Source organism: Panthera pardus, unplaced genomic scaffold (genome assembly GCF_024362965.1).
Source record: "Panthera pardus isolate Hobbes unplaced genomic scaffold, ASM2436296v1 HiC_scaffold_1, whole genome shotgun sequence".
In the NCBI taxonomy this organism is placed as follows: Eukaryota; Metazoa; Chordata; class Mammalia; order Carnivora; family Felidae; genus Panthera; species Panthera pardus.
In genome coordinates this window covers 61,715,748-61,732,043 of record NW_026526654.1, presented here as the reverse complement: position 1 = coordinate 61,732,043, position 16,296 = coordinate 61,715,748, and the positions used below count along the sequence as shown (strand labels likewise).

The 16,296-nt window shown below is 35.4% G+C and overlaps 1 protein-coding gene across 1 annotated transcript in view; it reads left to right on the top strand.

Moving 5' to 3' along the window:
* SUGT1 (SGT1 homolog, MIS12 kinetochore complex assembly cochaperone) overlaps positions 1-15,911 on the top strand; it is a 43,114-nt gene extending 27,203 nt beyond the window's left edge. The window contains exons 11-13 of the mRNA XM_019447391.2: positions 541-631; positions 5,226-5,407; positions 15,786-15,911. Of these exons, the coding sequence (XP_019302936.1) occupies positions 541-631; positions 5,226-5,407; positions 15,786-15,887 (375 nt within the window). The 3' untranslated portion in view covers positions 15,888-15,911. The remainder of the gene's footprint in view (positions 1-540; positions 632-5,225; positions 5,408-15,785) is intronic.
* Positions 15,912-16,296: the final 385 nt, after the last annotated feature.

Here is a 16,296-nt window from a genome sequence, read left to right as displayed (position 1 = left end):
GTGACCAACAATATCCATAAACATTGCCAAATTACACTGGGAGGCAAAATCACCTCTGGTTGAGAACACTGCATTGGAAAAAAAAAACATGGATTTCAAGACTTTTTTTTTTTTTAAGTTTACATATTTATTTTTGAGAGAGAAAGCATGAATCAGGGAGGGCAGAGAGAGGAGAGAGTGAGAATCCCAAGCAGGCTCTGCACCGCCAGTGTGGAGCCCTATGCAGGGCTTGAACTTATGAACAATGAGATCATGACCTGAGCTGAAGTCAGATCTTTACCGACTGAGCCACCCAGGTGCCCCAAGACTCTTCTTAATTGTAGCTTATAGTGTGTATGTATGTTGTTTTTGAAGGGTGGCTTTTAAGTAGAAAAATAAATGTTTCCAAGTTCTTGAAATTTAACCTTGAATAATTTAAGGAAATGATCTCAAGGGTTCTATTAATTCTTATAAAAGTTTATGACTTGAAGAAATTGCATTTTTTTAATGTTTTGTATATTTTACATTGAATAATAAATTTTGTTTGGTGTTTTCTTCCAGATTGAAATTAAAATGAAAAAGACAGAAGCTGTGAGATGGGAAAAACTAGAGGGGCAAGGAGATGTGCCTACTCCAAAACAGTTTGTAGCAGGTTTGTTTTCTGGCCTTGATGAGCTTTAAATTCATATTGTGTTATATAGTTGAAGTTAAATAGTAATGGACTTTCTTTCTGCCTACATTATTTATGTTCCCAAGGTAAAATACAATGAGTGTAAGAAGATTGCTCTGTAATGAATACAAACTAGCTTTTCATGTGAAGGTTCTAACTTCTTAAACTCAATACAAATGAATGGGGACAAAAACCCTGAGGGAGTTGGGATTTATTGTTTACCAAGTTAATGTAGGATATCATTTGGGGGTTGTTTTTGTGTGTTGCCCTTTCCTATTACTTCTTTTTGGGTTGCAAGTGAATTAGTGGTTTATTCTCCTGAAATAGTCTCTCTTCTTCCCTTTCCCTTTTATTTCTTTTCTTTCTCTTTCTTCTTATAGAATAATATAGAATATATTGTCAACTCTAATTTCCTGGAATTTCAGGGCTTGACAGTGTAAAGTATCTAACCCATTTCACTATGTTGCTCTTTTAGTACAAGTGCTCATAAATAGGTCATGAAGACAGAAAAGCCCAGGAGAAGAGTAGAAAACTAGGGTTGATTGTTTTTAACCCTTTAAGGGACAGGCTACTTTATATTGGGTCAATTTTTTTTTCTTTCTATTTAAAAAAAATTTTTTAAATGTAATTTAATTTTTTAAATTTACATCCAAGTTAGTTAGCATATAGTGCAACAATGATTTACCCATTTAGCCCATCCCCCCTCCCACAACCCCTCCAGTAACCCTCTGTTTGTTCTCCATATTTAAGAGTCTTTTATGTTTTGTCTCCCTCCCTGTTTATATTATTTTTGCTTCCCTTCACTTGTGTTCATCTGTTCTGTGTCTTAAGTCCTCATATGAGCGAAGTCATATATTTATCTCTCTAATTTCGCTTAGCATAATACCCTCTAGTTCCATCCATGTAGTTGCAAATGGCAAGATTTCATTCTTTTTGATTGCTGAGTAATACTCCATTATATATATTATTACGTTGGATCAGTTTTAAGTATATGCAGTAGACAGGTATTTTTCTAATGGAATATTTAATCTGCTAGACACTCCTAGAACTACAGTCTAAGAGTGTATTTTACAGCATTGACCTCATTAATGAGAGGAGAAAAATTTCTTTTTGATTAGAGTTAATGTTCCAGTTTGATGACCAAAATGAGCTAACATTGTGTTTCAGCCACTTTTAGATTTTCCACTGCCTTCTTCTTTGACAGAAAACACATTTCCTTGTGGCACCTTTTAGAAAACCCTGAGTTAGCCAATAGATCATTTATTTTATTTTAGTTTTATTTTGAAATAATTTTAGATTCCCCTCAAAGTTGCAGAAATACTAAGAGTTTTCATGTGCCCTTCACCTGGCTTCCCTGCATGAGAGCATCATAACTAGTCTATAGTGTAATTAGCAAAACCAGGAAATTGACACCAACAGATAGTTTTTATATTGAAGTATTTGAAGTTGGTATTTAAGCTCTTAAGCTTCTGCTTTCACACTTGATTTGAAAGACATAGGAAAGATGTTATGTAGTTCTTTTGGGGCTGACTCTCTGGGATTTGGGGGCTGAGGTTTATATATATAGTTCAAATATTTTTTTTAAAGAAACACTTTAAATGCCATATATCACTGAATTCTAACAAAAGCCCTCTGAATTAGCCCTATTTTATAGGCTCAGAGAAGAAGCAGATTGCTTAAGATCACCTGGCAATTTTCATTGTCGAGGACTAAACCCTGGTCTTCAGGATCTGGGTCTGGTTCTTACATAAACTCTGTATGTGATACTGGTTGTTGCTGCATCTTCTAACAGTGGAAAATCTGCTGACATGAGTATCTTTGCAATTGTTTGATATTATAATGAATGAGCAAGGAAGTTAGGTTACTATCCCTCAGTAGTTTATCTTTCATCTACAGGTGTTAAAATTTTTCTGAGATTAAACCTAAAGATTTTTAGTGTTACAGTTGCAGAGTTTTTCTAAACACAGTGCCTTGGCTATTTCAGATGTTATTCCTCCTGTCCTGGTATATTTTTGTAAGGAATTAATATGCTTGTCAGATTCCTGTGTCCTGCAAGCTGGAGACTGCAGATAAGGGCAAGTTGCTTAACACGTTTGAGCCAGTTTTCTTGTGTGTAAAGTGGAAGTTAGAATCTGTGTTTTCATTCTCTGGGGAGTCAGCATTAGGATTAATTAAACCCATGTTATTTTAGGCTCTTAATTTACTGTAACCTGCATTGTTTTGTTTGTTTGTTTGTTTTCTTTGGCTACTAGTGAAAATGTACATAGATCGAGAGGGGATTACTGGTAGAGAAAGAGTAGATTGGAAAACCATATGCTTAACCTAAATAAAACTGTGTGAGGTATTATGGTTTGGTTTAGTTTTGCTGGGAAATAGATAGGGAGAAAGTTGGTTTATAGGCGAAGAGAAAGGATGGAACAACAGAATGAATAGTTAGTGGTTTCTCATTTCTGAACTATTTTGAGGAACGGGAGATAGAGAGGCAGTAGTGGAAGAGGGACATTCAGTGTGTCCTAATATATTTATAATAAATAATAAATATATATATATATATTTTTAACGTTTATTTTTGAGAGAGCGCATGAGCAAGGGAGGGGCAGAGCCAGGGAGGGACACAGAATCTGAAGCAGGCTCCAGGCTCTGAGCTGTCAGCACAGAGCCTGACCTAGGGCTCGAACTCACAAGCCGTGAGATCATGTCGGACCCTTAACCAACTGCGCCACCCAGGCACCCCTAGATAGTTTTTTTTAGTGTGTCCTAATATATTAATAGAGAAACTTTGAATCAGGTGTTTTTTAAAGCTTTGTAGCTACACTTTCCAGTATAGTCGCTACTGTACGTACTGAGCATTTGAAATGACCAGTCTGGATTGAGTTGTGCTGGAAGTATAAAACACAGATTTTGAAGATCTTATGAAAGGAAAATTACAACATATCTTAATATATTTATATTGATTTTGTGTTGAGGTTGATACAGTTTTAAATATATTAGGTTAAATATTAAAATGCATTTCATCTGATTCTTTTTAGTAATGTGGCTACTAGAAATTTTTAAATTATGTGGCTCACATTTGTGCCTGCATTGTATTTCCATTGGAGAGTAAACAGCACTGCTCTTATAGCTACTATGTAGATTAGTTTTTAATTATTTGTGTGGGGTGGGGTGGGGTGAAGGGGCTCTTGATTCCATTAGTCTTTAGGGTAGTCTTGGCAGTGCCCTGAGCCCCTGGGCTAGTCAGTAGCCTGTCTGGCTGCAAGCAGCTTCCATTAACTTCAATGTGCCCTACAGATACTAATGTTTTCTATGTGTGTGTGAGTGGACATTGAGCTCTGGATTATTGCCTGGTGTATTTTTCATCATTCAAGAAGAATTATTATTTCCTATCGAAGTAATCAAATATTTTAACGTGGGGAGAGGATGGAGTCTTAACTCACTAATTGTATGGATAATTACTTATATTTTCAGTTTATACTTACTCTGAAAGATACAGGAGTACCTCAGAAAAACTAAGCCACATTTTTTATTTAAAGTTTATTTATTTGTTTTGAGAGAGCACATGAGCAAGTGAAGGGCAGAGAGAGAGAGACAGAATCCCAAACAGGCTCTGCATGATCAGTGTGCGGATCCTGACACAGGGCTCAAACTCATGAAACCATGAAATTATGATTTCAGCCAAAATCAAGAGTCAGATGCTTAACCAACTGAGCCATCCAGGCACCCCAAGGAAAAGCCACATTTTTAACATTTATTAAAATCTCATTTATAAGAGAAATTTCTTAAGCATCATTTTAAAAAACACTATTTAGGGGGATGGGAGGGAGGGTAAAGTGGGTGATGGGCATTGAGGAGGGCACCTGTTGGGATGAGCACTGGGTGTTGTATGGAAACCAATTTGACAATAAATTTCATAATAAAAAAAATAAATACAAACACTATTATTATTTATTATCTTTTATTATTTGTACTATTTTTGCAACTTTTCTATAAATATAAAAGTTCCAGTACACTTCTCACCCAGTCCCCCCCATTATTAACACAAAGAGTCTGTTTTTAATCTAATCTTGGGTAATGTACCAAAAATGTACACTTTATTTTGCTCAAAAAAAATTCCCAGATTTTACATTATACTAACTGATTCAGTTTTGATAAGTGTAAGTCTGTTGATGTATATATCAGAAAGATATTTATTAGAGGGGTGCCTGGGTGGCTTAGTTAAGTGTCTTGATTCTTGATTTCAGCTCAGATCATGATCTCACATTTTGTGAGATAGAGCCCGCGTCAGGCTTGATGCTGACAGCGTGACAGCGTGACAATCCTGCTTGGGATTCTGTCTCTCTTGCTCTCTGTGCCCCTCCCCAGGCCTCTCATAAATAAATAGATAGATAGATAAATAAAACACTGTCTCTCCCCCCCTCAAAATTAATAAACTTTATCCAAAAAGGCATTTGTTATAAATATGAAATTCAGTGAACTATAAACTGTTACAATGTTCTTTATACCACAGTCACAAAGTTTACATATTTTTGACATAGTCATCACGTGTTGATTAATCACTTCTATCTTTTTTACTCCATAGATGTAAAGAACTTATATCCATCATCATCTCATTATACAAGAAATTGGGATAAATTGGTCGGTGAGATCAAAGAAGAAGAAAAAAATGAGAAGTTGGAGGGAGATGCAGCTTTAAACAAATTATTTCAGCAGATCTATTCAGATGGTTCTGATGAAGTGAAACGTGCCATGAACAAATCATTTGTAAGAACATACGCTTGAAAAAAGCATACTTTAGTAGTAAATTTCAGAAAATTTAAAAGAAATTAGGCAATTTTAAACAAAATTGCATGTACTGTGGTTTTGAATAGGCTTCATCTGAACATTTCTTCCTGCTCTAAACTTAGACTAATTATTGAGGAAGTTGGAAACTTGTGGGGTAGTTGAGAAGTAAGTGGTTTATTCCAAATAAATATTTTTTAGTCATTAAGTTAGAACTTGGAAAGCTTAAGAAATACTCTAATTATGGTAGTTGGATTTATCACGGTAGCTGAAGGTGCTTCCATTAGAACCATGTATAGCCTCAGTGTCAGAGATGAAGAACATAGAGGGGAAACTTCCAGAACAGTGTTTGGCAAGTAGAAGGTGCATGTTAATTATTCATTGGTTTGTTAATAATTTTGTCTATTGAATAAGAAAATTTAGGTCTTTGCCAGACAACAGATACCACCTAATTAGGCCTCAAGTTTTGGAATTTTAATGACAAGTCCTCACTGTAGAACTGTATTGATTATTTTGCTTGAAGATGTAATCCTTTGACTTTTACCAGTAGCTTTGGAAATGTCACTCTTCTTTCAAGGGATATTCAAATTAGCATTTAGTTAATGTCTTAGAAACTCAGATATTCCACATAAGTTACTATGTCATAACTTGTCATGATTCAACTTTTCACTGTTGACTTAAAAAGGTTTTCTTTTAATTAAATTTCTTACTTTGAGATAATTGTGGATTCATATGCAGTTATAAGAAATAATATAGAGAGGTCCCTTGTATCCTTTACATAGTTTCCCCTAGTGGAATCTCCTTGTAAAACTACAGTATCACAACCATGTTATTGATAGTTAGGACAGAGAACATTTCCACTGCCATAGGATTCCTTTGTTCGTGTCATTTTATAGCCATACCCACTTCCTTCCACCCCTTCCCCTCTTTAAACTGTGCCACTACTAATTTGGCAAGTCTTTGGGAGATACATAGTTTGCAAATATTTTCTCTCAGCTTGTAGTTTGTCTTCTTACTTTCTTGATGGTCTTTTGCAGAGCTAAAGTATTTAATTTCGGTGAAATCCAGTTTATCAGTTTTTTCTTTTATGGATCATGCTTTTACTATCAAGTGTAAGAACTCTTTGCCTGGTTCTAGATCTGAAAGACTTCTGCTGTGTTTTTCCTTTCAATAAAACTTTTATACTTTCACTTATTACATTGAAGTCCATGATCCATTTTGAGGTAATTTTTATATAAAGCAGAGATGTAGGTTGAGGTTTTTGGGGGGGGGGGGGGGTTTGGCCTATGTGTGTTCATTTGCTCTAGACTGCTTGTTGAAAAAGCTGTCTTTCTTCCCTTGAACTGTTTTTGTGTTGTTCGAAAATCAGTTGAGCGTATTTGTCTCAGTTTATTTCTGGATTCTCTGTTTCATTGATCTGCATGTCTATCCCTCTGTTAATACTAGTCTTGATTATTTTAGCTATGTTACTTTTGAAACCAGAAAGTCATTCCTTCTACTTTATTCTTCATTTTCAAAATTGTTTTAGATATTCTAGTTCCTTTGTGTTTCCACATAAGCTTTAGAATGTTTTGTCTGTAGGTACCAAAAAATCCTGTTGAACAGTATATAAATTTGGAGAGATTGACATTTTTATTGTGTTGAATTTTCCAGTCCAATCTTTGATTTCTTCATCAGTATTGTGCAATTTTCAGCACATCCTGTACATGTTTTGCAAGATATACCTAAATATTTAATTCTTGTTTTGAGTGATTGTAAATGGTATTGTAGATTTAACTTTGGTGTCATGTGCTAGTATTTAGAAATACAGGTTTGTTTGTTTGTTTGTTTGTTTGTTTGGTTTATCTTATATTCTGACCTTGTTGAACTCACTTATTCTGGGAGATTTTTTGGTAAATTGCTTGCGATTTTCTAGGTAGACAGTCATATTTTCAAATAGGGACTTTTTTTCCCCTCCTGATATTTGTGGCTTTTCTCTCCATATTGCAGTGGCTAGAATTTGTGGCACTGTGTTGAGTAAGAGTGGTGAGAGTGGATATTTATGCTTTGTTCCCCAGCTTAAGGGAAAACCATTCATTCCTTCACCATTAAGTAGGTTAGCAGTAGGTTTTTTGTAGATGCTATATCAGGTTAAAAGTTCTCTATTCCTTGTGTGAGATTTTTATCGTGAGTGGCTGTTGACTTTTTGGAAGGTAGCAGTTAGGCTCACCACTATACCACCAGCACTGCACAGCTGTTGGCTGTTAGCTTTTTGAATTTGAATGCTTTTTTTCTGCAGTGATCAATATGATTATGTAATTTTTCTTCTTTAACCTGTTAACGGTGGTGATTTTGTATGATTAATGTGACTGATTTCAACTAGAACCAGCCTTGCATCCTTTGGATAAGCCTCACCTGGTCATAGTGTGTAATTCCTTTTATGTGTTCTTCAATTCTATTTTCAGATACCTTGTTAAGGATTTTTGTATCTGTATCATGAGGGATATTGGTCTGTAGTATTCTTTTTTTATACTGCCTTTGTCTGGTTTTGGTATCAGTGTAACACCAACTTCATAAATGAATTAGAAAGTGCTCTATCCTCTTCGGTGTTTTAGAAGAGATCGTGTAGAATTGGTGTTAATTTTTTCTTTAGTGAAACCATGTAGGCCTGCACATTTCTTCTTTTGGTGTGATTTTAAATTACAAATTTAATAGTTAATAGGATTGTTCAGATTATCTATTTCATATTGAGTGTCTTGTGGCAGTTTGTGTTTTTGAGCATTTATTCTGTTTTATCTAAGCTGTAGTGATATGTGCGGAGTCTTTAGTGATACTCCATTTCATTCCTGTGATGGGAATTTGTCTTTTTTTCCCCCCCCCAGTCTTGATGTAGAGGTTTGTCAATGTTAGTGAATTTTTTTCAAAGAATCAACTCTTTGTTTACTTCATTTTTTTTCAACTTTTTATTATAAATTTCGTTCATTTCTGCTATTTTCTCCTATCTGCTTGCTTTGGGTTTATTTTGCTATTTTTTTTAGGTTGTTCAGATGTGAATTTAGATTATTGGTTTGATACTGTGTTTTCTTTTGTGTGTGTTTATGCTGTAAACTTCCTTCTTAGGGTTTTAGCTCTCTCACAAATTCTAATGTTATATTTTCATTCAGTTTTATATGTATTTTGATTTCATTTGAGACATCATCACATGGGTTGTTTAGAAGTATGTTGTTCAGTTTCCAAGTGTTTGGAGATTTCCATGTTATCATATTATTACTGGTTTCTAATTTTATTCCATTGTGATTTGAGACCATGTACTTTATGATTTACATTCTTTGTTTTATTGCCCAGCGTTCAGTCTATTTCAAGTGTATGTTTCACTTGAAAAGAAGGTATATTTTGTTGTTGGGAGGAGTGTTGTAGAAGTATCAATTTTATCTTTTTATTTTTTCTATTTTTTAATTTTATTTTTTAAAATTTACATCCAAATTAGTTAGCATATAGTGCAACAATGATTTCAGGAGTAGATTCCTTAGTGCCCCTTACCCATTTAGCCCATCCCCTCTCCCACAACCCCTCTAGTAACCCTGAGTTTGTTCGCCATATTTATGAGTCACTTATGTTTTGTCTCCCTCCGTTTTTATATTAGTTTTGTTTCCCTTCCCTTATGTTCGTCTGTTTTGTCTCTTAAAGTCCTCATATGAGTGAAGTCATGATTTTTGTGTTTCTCTGACTAATTTCACTTAGTATAATACCCTCCAGTTCCATCCACGTAGCTGCAAATGGCAAGATTTCATTCTTTTTGATTGCCGAGTAATACTCCATTGTATGTATATACCACATCTTCTTTATCCATTCATCCATCAATGGACATTTGGGCTCTTTCCATACTTTGGCTATTGTTGATAGTGCTGCTATAAAACATGGGGGTGCATGTGTCCCTTTGAAACAGCACACCTGTATCCCGTGGAGAAATGCCTAGTAGTGCAATTGCTGGGTCATAGGGTAGTTCTATTTTTAGTTTTTAGTTTTTTTTTTAATGTTTATTTTTGAGACAGAGAGAGACAGAGCATGAACGGGGGAGGGTCAGAGAGAGGGAGACACAGAATCTGAAACAGGCTCCAGGCTCTGAGCTGTCAGCACAGAGCTCGACGTGGGGCTCGAACTCACAGACCACGAGATCATGACCTGAGCCGAAGTCGGCCGCTTAACCGACTGAGCCACCCAGGCGCCCCACTATTTTTAGTTTTTTGAGGAACCTCCATACTGTTTTCCAGAGTGGCTGCACCAGCTTGCATTGCCACCAACAGTGCAAAAAAGATCCTCTTTCTCACTTCCTTGCCAACATCTGTTGTTGCCTGAGTTGTTAATGTTAGCCATTCTGACAGGTGTGAGGTGGTATCTCATTGTGGTTTTGATTTGTATTTCCCTGGTGATGAGTGATGGTGAGCATTTTTTCATGTGTCGGTTGGCCATCTGTATGTCTTCTTTGGAGAAGTGTCTATTCATGTCTTTTGTCCATTTCTTCACTGGATTATTTGTTTTTTGGGTGTTGAGTTTGATAAGTTCTTTATAGATTTTGTATATTAACCCTTTATCTGGCATGTCATTTGCAAGTATCTTCTCCCATTCTGTCGGTGGCCTTTTAGTTTTGCTGGTTGTTTCCTTTGCTGTGCAGAAAGAAGCTTTTTATTTTGATGAGGTCCCAGTAGTGCATTTTTGCTTTTGTTTCCCTTGCCTCCAGAGATGTGTTGAGTAAGAAATTGCTGTGGCCAAGGTCAAAGAGGTTTTTGCTTGTTTTCTCCTCGAGGATTTTGATGGCTTCCTGTCTTACGTTGAGGTCTTTCATCCATTTTGAGTTTATTTTTGTGTATGGTGTAAGAAAGTGGTCTATGTTCATTCTTCTGCATGTCGCTGTCCAGTTTTCCCAGCACGACTTGGTGAAGAGACTATCTTTATTCCATTGGATATTCTTTCCTGCTTTGTCAAAGATGAGTTGGCCATACGTTTGTGGGTCCGTGTCTGGGTTCTCTATTCTGTTCCATTGGTCTGAGTGTCTGTTCTTGCGCCAGTACCATACTGTCTTGATGATTACAGCTTTCTAATACATCTTAAAGTCCAGGATTGTGATGCCTCCAGCTTTGGTTTTCTTTTTCAAGATCGCTTTGGCTATTCGGGGTCTTTTCTGGCTCCATACATGTTTTAGGATTGTTTGTTCTAGCTCTGTGAAGAATGCTGGTGTTACTTTGATAGGGATTGCATTGACTATGTAGATTGCCTTGGGGAGTATCGACATTTTAACAATATTTTTCATTTCCAGGAGCATGGAATCTTTTTCCATTTTTTTTGTGTTTTCTTCAATTTCTTTCATAAGCTTTCTATAGTTTTCAGTATATAGATTTTTCACCTCTTTGGTTAGATTTATTCCTAGGTATTTTATGGTTTTTGGTGCAACTGTAAATGGGATCAATTCCTTGATTTCTCTTTCTGTTGCTTTATTGTTGGTATATAGGAATGCAACCGATTACTGTGCATTGATTTTATTTCCTGAAACTTTGCTGAATTCATGGATCAATTCTAGCAGTTTTTTGGATCTTTTAATTTTTGGTTTATCTTGATATTCTTGTAAAATCTGTATCCTTGCTGATTTTGTCTTATTGTACTGTCAATTTTTGCTTCACATATTTTGCAGCTCTGTTTGGTGCATATGCATTTAGGATTGCTGTATCTTCATGGTGGATTGGCCTTTTTTAACATATGTATATGTCATTCTTTAGCTCTGGTAATTTTCTTTGCTCTGATATTAATATAGTCAATTCTTCTGTTTATTGATTGTTTGCATGATGTATCTTGTTCCGTTCTTTTATTTCCAACCTATCTATATATCATGTTTAAATTGATTGATTCCTACTATTTTAAAGGGAATTTCTTAGAGACAGCAAATGGTTGGGTTATGTTTTTTAATCTCTTCTGTCAGTCACTGTCTTTTAATTGATGTATTTAGATCATTTACATTTAATTTTTGATATGTTAGGAGTTTAAGTGTACCATTTTATTTTTGGTCTGTATTTTGATTTTGTTTTTCCTATCTTCCTGTGAGTACTTTTGATTATTTTTTAATTTCATTCTGATTTATGTATATTTTTTAGTGTGTCTTATTTGTATAGCATTTTTAGTGGTAGCTCTGGATATTACAGTAGCCATATTATACATAGCTTATCATAGTTTACTGGTGTCATTTTTCTTGTCAGTTTGAGTGAAGTATAGAAACCAGACCTCCCTCTATGTTCTTTACCCTTTCTCATTTATAATTTTCACAAATATTTCCTCTACGTACATTTAGAACCACATCATACAGTGTTATATTTTCACTTAACCATCAAACGTAATTTAGAAAGCTCAAGAGAAAAAACAAATTCTATTATATTTACCTATATTTTTACCTTTTTTCATTTGTAATGTTTTAAGATTCTGTCATTTGTTCTTTCTTTAGAGAACTTTCTTTAACCATTCTTTTAGATCTGCTCATGACAGATTTTCTGTCAGCAAGGATTTCTTTGGGTTTATGCTGACTGGGGTTTGTTGAATCTGTAGGTTTAGGTGTCTTGACAAATTTGGGAAATTTTCGGCCATTATTTTGTTGAGTAATTTTTCAGTTCTGCCTCCTTTGTCTCCTTCCTGGAACCTGATGATATAAATGTTAAATACTTTGTTAGAATTTTCGCACATCCCTGGGACTATCTTCATTTTATCTCTTTTCTCTCTTTGTTGTGCAGATTAAGTGATCTGTATTGTCCTGGTTTCAAGATCACTGATTCTTTTCTCTATCCCTTCTATTCTTTAGCCTATCTGTTCTTTAGCCTATCTGCTTACCTTTTTATTTCAATTGTAGTTTTAATTCTAAAACTTTCCGTTTGACTGTTTTTTGTGTCTTTTTTTCTTTGCTGAGTTTTTCTATTTACTTTTTTCAAGTAACTTCATAATTCTCAGTTAAAGCATTTTTACTATGACTACTTTAAAATCTTTATCAGATAATTTTAACATTTCTGTCATCTCAACATTAGCATCTATTGATTGCCTTTAAAAAAAAAAAGTATGAAAGTTTCCTGGTTCTTGGTGTTTTTTTTTACCAACAACAAGTGATTTTCATTTGAAACCTGGACATTTTCATGTTCTGCTGTGAGACTGGATCTTATTTCACCCCTCCATCTCAGTTGGCTTTCTTGCCCAGCCGCTCTGGCAGAGGAAGGGAGGGCATTCCTTCATTATTGCTAGATGGAAGTAGAAATCCAGATACCCTAATCAGCCTCCTTATACATCTCAGGCATCCCCTTGTTACTGTTGGCAATGGGATAGATATTATATCTATGTGATTTTCACTGGCACCACAGGTGGCAGAGGAGGTGGGTTCATGGTAGCCCAGCATGGATGGAAGTCTAGGCTTCCCACTCAGCCTTTGCTGGCCTTGGGTGAGATTGGAACCATAGTTTTTATCTGTGGTGTTTAGCTGCAGTGGAGTGATTATAATCTAAAACTTTTCTGTCTTCCTAAGTGGTCTTTTTGTCTAATTTTTTTGCTAGAGAAATCAGGTTTTTGTTGGAGCTTTATTTGTGCCTCTTAGTGTTTCCAGCTTCTTCAGCAGCAGCTGTAAGACATGAGACAAAAAAGAAAACCCAGAGACTCACCACCATATTATGTTGTTCCCTGGCTCCCAAGGTCCCTAGCTGATTTGTTTACTTCCCTTCATCTTTTAGAGTTTTCTTATGTCTGTTTACATATGTGTAATGTCAGAGATTTTTAATAGTACTTTATGGGAAGAATTGGCTAAAGTACATCTACCCTGTGTCCCCCAGGAAGAGAAGTCAGTTTCAATATTGACTTTTTTAAGAGTGTGCTGGACAGAATATTGTGTAAAATTTCAAAGATTATAGAATCTGCATCCATTTTCATACAGAGGCTTTGCTAGTAGTAATTGAACCATCTACACCCATAAAACAAGCCACCCTTTGTCAGCATTGACCTAGAACATACCACGTGCTGTGGGAAAACAAACAAAATAGACTCTGATCTCCCAGTCTAATTGGGACAAAAAGACCAACATGTATAAAATACTCTGAGGGAAATGCTAAATTGGGGAAATAGATGTCTTGAGTAAATATCAAATTTGAAATTAAATCTTTCTGTAGTCTTTTTAGGAGTAGTTTGTTTCTTTTTAAAGTTTGTATTTAATGGGGCGCCTGGGTGGCTCAGTCAGTTAAGTGTCCGACTTCGGCTCAGGTCATGATCTCGTGGTTCACGAGTTCGAGCCCCGCGTCGGGCTCTGTGCTGACAGCTTGGAGCCTGGAGCCTGCTTCTGATTCTGTGTCTCCCTCTCTCTCTGACCCTCCCCCCATTCATGCTCTGTCTCTCTCTGTCTCAAAAATAAAAAAAATAAAGTTTGTATTTATTTATTTTTTTAAGTTTTTATTTAAATTTCAGTTACCATACATGCAATATTAGTTTCAGGTTTATAAAATAGAGATTCAGTACTTCTGTTCAACATCTGGTACTCATCACAAGTGCCTTCCTTAATCCTTATCACCTGTTTAACACATGCCCCCACCCACCTCCCCTCTGGTAGCCGTTAGTTTGTTCTCTATAGTTAAGGGGCTATTTTCTTGGTTTGCCTCTCTCTCTCTCTTTTTTCTTCTTCTCCCCTTTGCTCTTTGGTTTGTTTCTTAAATTTCACTTAATGAGTGAAATCATGTGGTATTTGTCTCTGACTTATTTCAGTTAGCATATTACTCTCTAGCTCCATCGTGTCATTGTTAATGGCAAGATTTCATTCTTTTTTTTATGGCTTAGTAATACTCCATTGTATATATACCACTACTTTCTCTTTTTTTTTTTTCCTCAGATGTAGGGTTAGGTTAGGGTTTATGGCAGGGTGAGAGTATGTTCCTTATATCCTGAAGTTTAGAGAACTCTCCAGAGGGTTTGATTTAGGATTAGAGTTAGGTTTAGGGTTTGGGTTTTAGGGTTAGGTTTAGGGGTTAGGATTGGGATTTAGGGTGTTAGTGGGTTTGTGTTAATGAGAGAAGATGTTACTTGAACAACAGTGTAGTTTAGTGAGATAAGCACTGGGCTCTTCCCATATGCTGCTAACATATGTTTACAAGCACTTACATCTTAATGAAAGAAGGCATTACTTGAAATATGCATTATACACCATGTAGTTTGATTCAAGTATAGGTCCGTTCCCACATGCAGACCATTTACAAACATACCGTTTACAAACATAGGTATCAGTATTTTATTTGAAGCCTGCCATGTGCTCAACGATTGTGCTTAGATCTAGTATGTAAGTGTTGGTAAGATAGTTTTCTTGCTTTGTAGGAGCTCTCAGCTTTAGTTGGAACCAAGGGTGGGAAGCAGGTATAAAAGAAATCAGATCCTTAAAATTCTAACAGTAGTGGGATGTGTATTATATTAATGGTAACTATTTTCATGCAGAGTACAAATCCTACAAGGGTAGAGTCCTGATTAGGGTCAAATGAGGCCACAGAGAAATGGTGATAGGTCATTTTTAGAGGGTAACTAAAGAATAGAAAGAAAACTGGGATGGAGAATATCCCATGCAAAGGAACCCATGTAAGAGAGCTTGACAGAGAGTGTGGGGCATGGGGTTATATCAAGGTTCCAGTGTAATTGTATAACTTTATACATTTGCTAGCAACACAACTGGTTTTGTAAAAATGTTTAGATTTTAATAATTCACGTTTTTTGCTATCATCCAAGTCGATGAATTTTTATTCCATTAAGATAACAAATGTCTAGAAGTTTTTTAAAATGTATTTATGAATATGCTAGGGTTGTTGGTAGGAGGTATATTCTGTAGATGGTAAATCGATAACCGGTTCTCTACTGAGATACTGATATTAAGCACCCGTGTGTGATTTGAAAAAAATTCCATGTTCCCTGGTATATATTGCCACAGAGCTTTAAGAAGGGTCTCTTAAAGTTCTGTTCAGCTACTATAGAAAGAGTTTACTTTGCCTGGTCTCTACTATCTTTAATGAAAGAGATTAAGAATTTTCTTTGGGAGCCAATTGTATTTTCATCAAAAGGTAGATGTTCCACATTACGCCTCAGTGCTGATTAGCAGAAGGAAATGAGACAGTGTGTATGAACATGATGGCTTGTACCTTACTCTAGAGTTTCCTTCTTAGGTTGTAGAGAACATGCTTAACTTCTCTGAAAAGCATAAGATTAAATCAAAATGATATCTTGTGTTTATATTGAGACAAACATAGCTTATATTTGGAACTCTATGCTTGGAACATTTTTAGAAAAATACTATTTTGATTATATGGTCCAGAGATTAATCTATTTTTATTTCTTATTGCAGATGGAGTCTGGTGGTACAGTTTTGAGTACCAACTGGTCTGATGTAGGTAAAAGGAAAGTTGAAATCAATCCTCCTGATGATATGGAATGGAAAAAGTACTAAATAAATTAATTTGCTATCACTGTATTGCATATATTCACCTAATGCCCATTGTGTATTAATATTGCATTCTTGAATTTTGAACACCGAGTATCTTTTTGAAAGGTTTTACCTCTTTACCTCTTTGTGCTTTAGAAATTATTTTCCTTCAAGTGTTCTAAGAGTCTAATGAAGAATGAAGATCCTATTTTATCACTTTTGTCCTTAAGGATTTCAGACATGCTGAAATGGAATGAAGTATCATTTGCTACTAGATAGAGTAGTTCTACCTAGTTATGGAAGGTGGAGAAATCATTAATGAATATCTTGGGTTATTGCCTTATTTTTGATGAAGTATTACGTTAATATTTATTAGACTTGGCAATTTTGGGTGAGCATAGATTTTTTTCAAGTGTTACATTGTTTGCTTTTA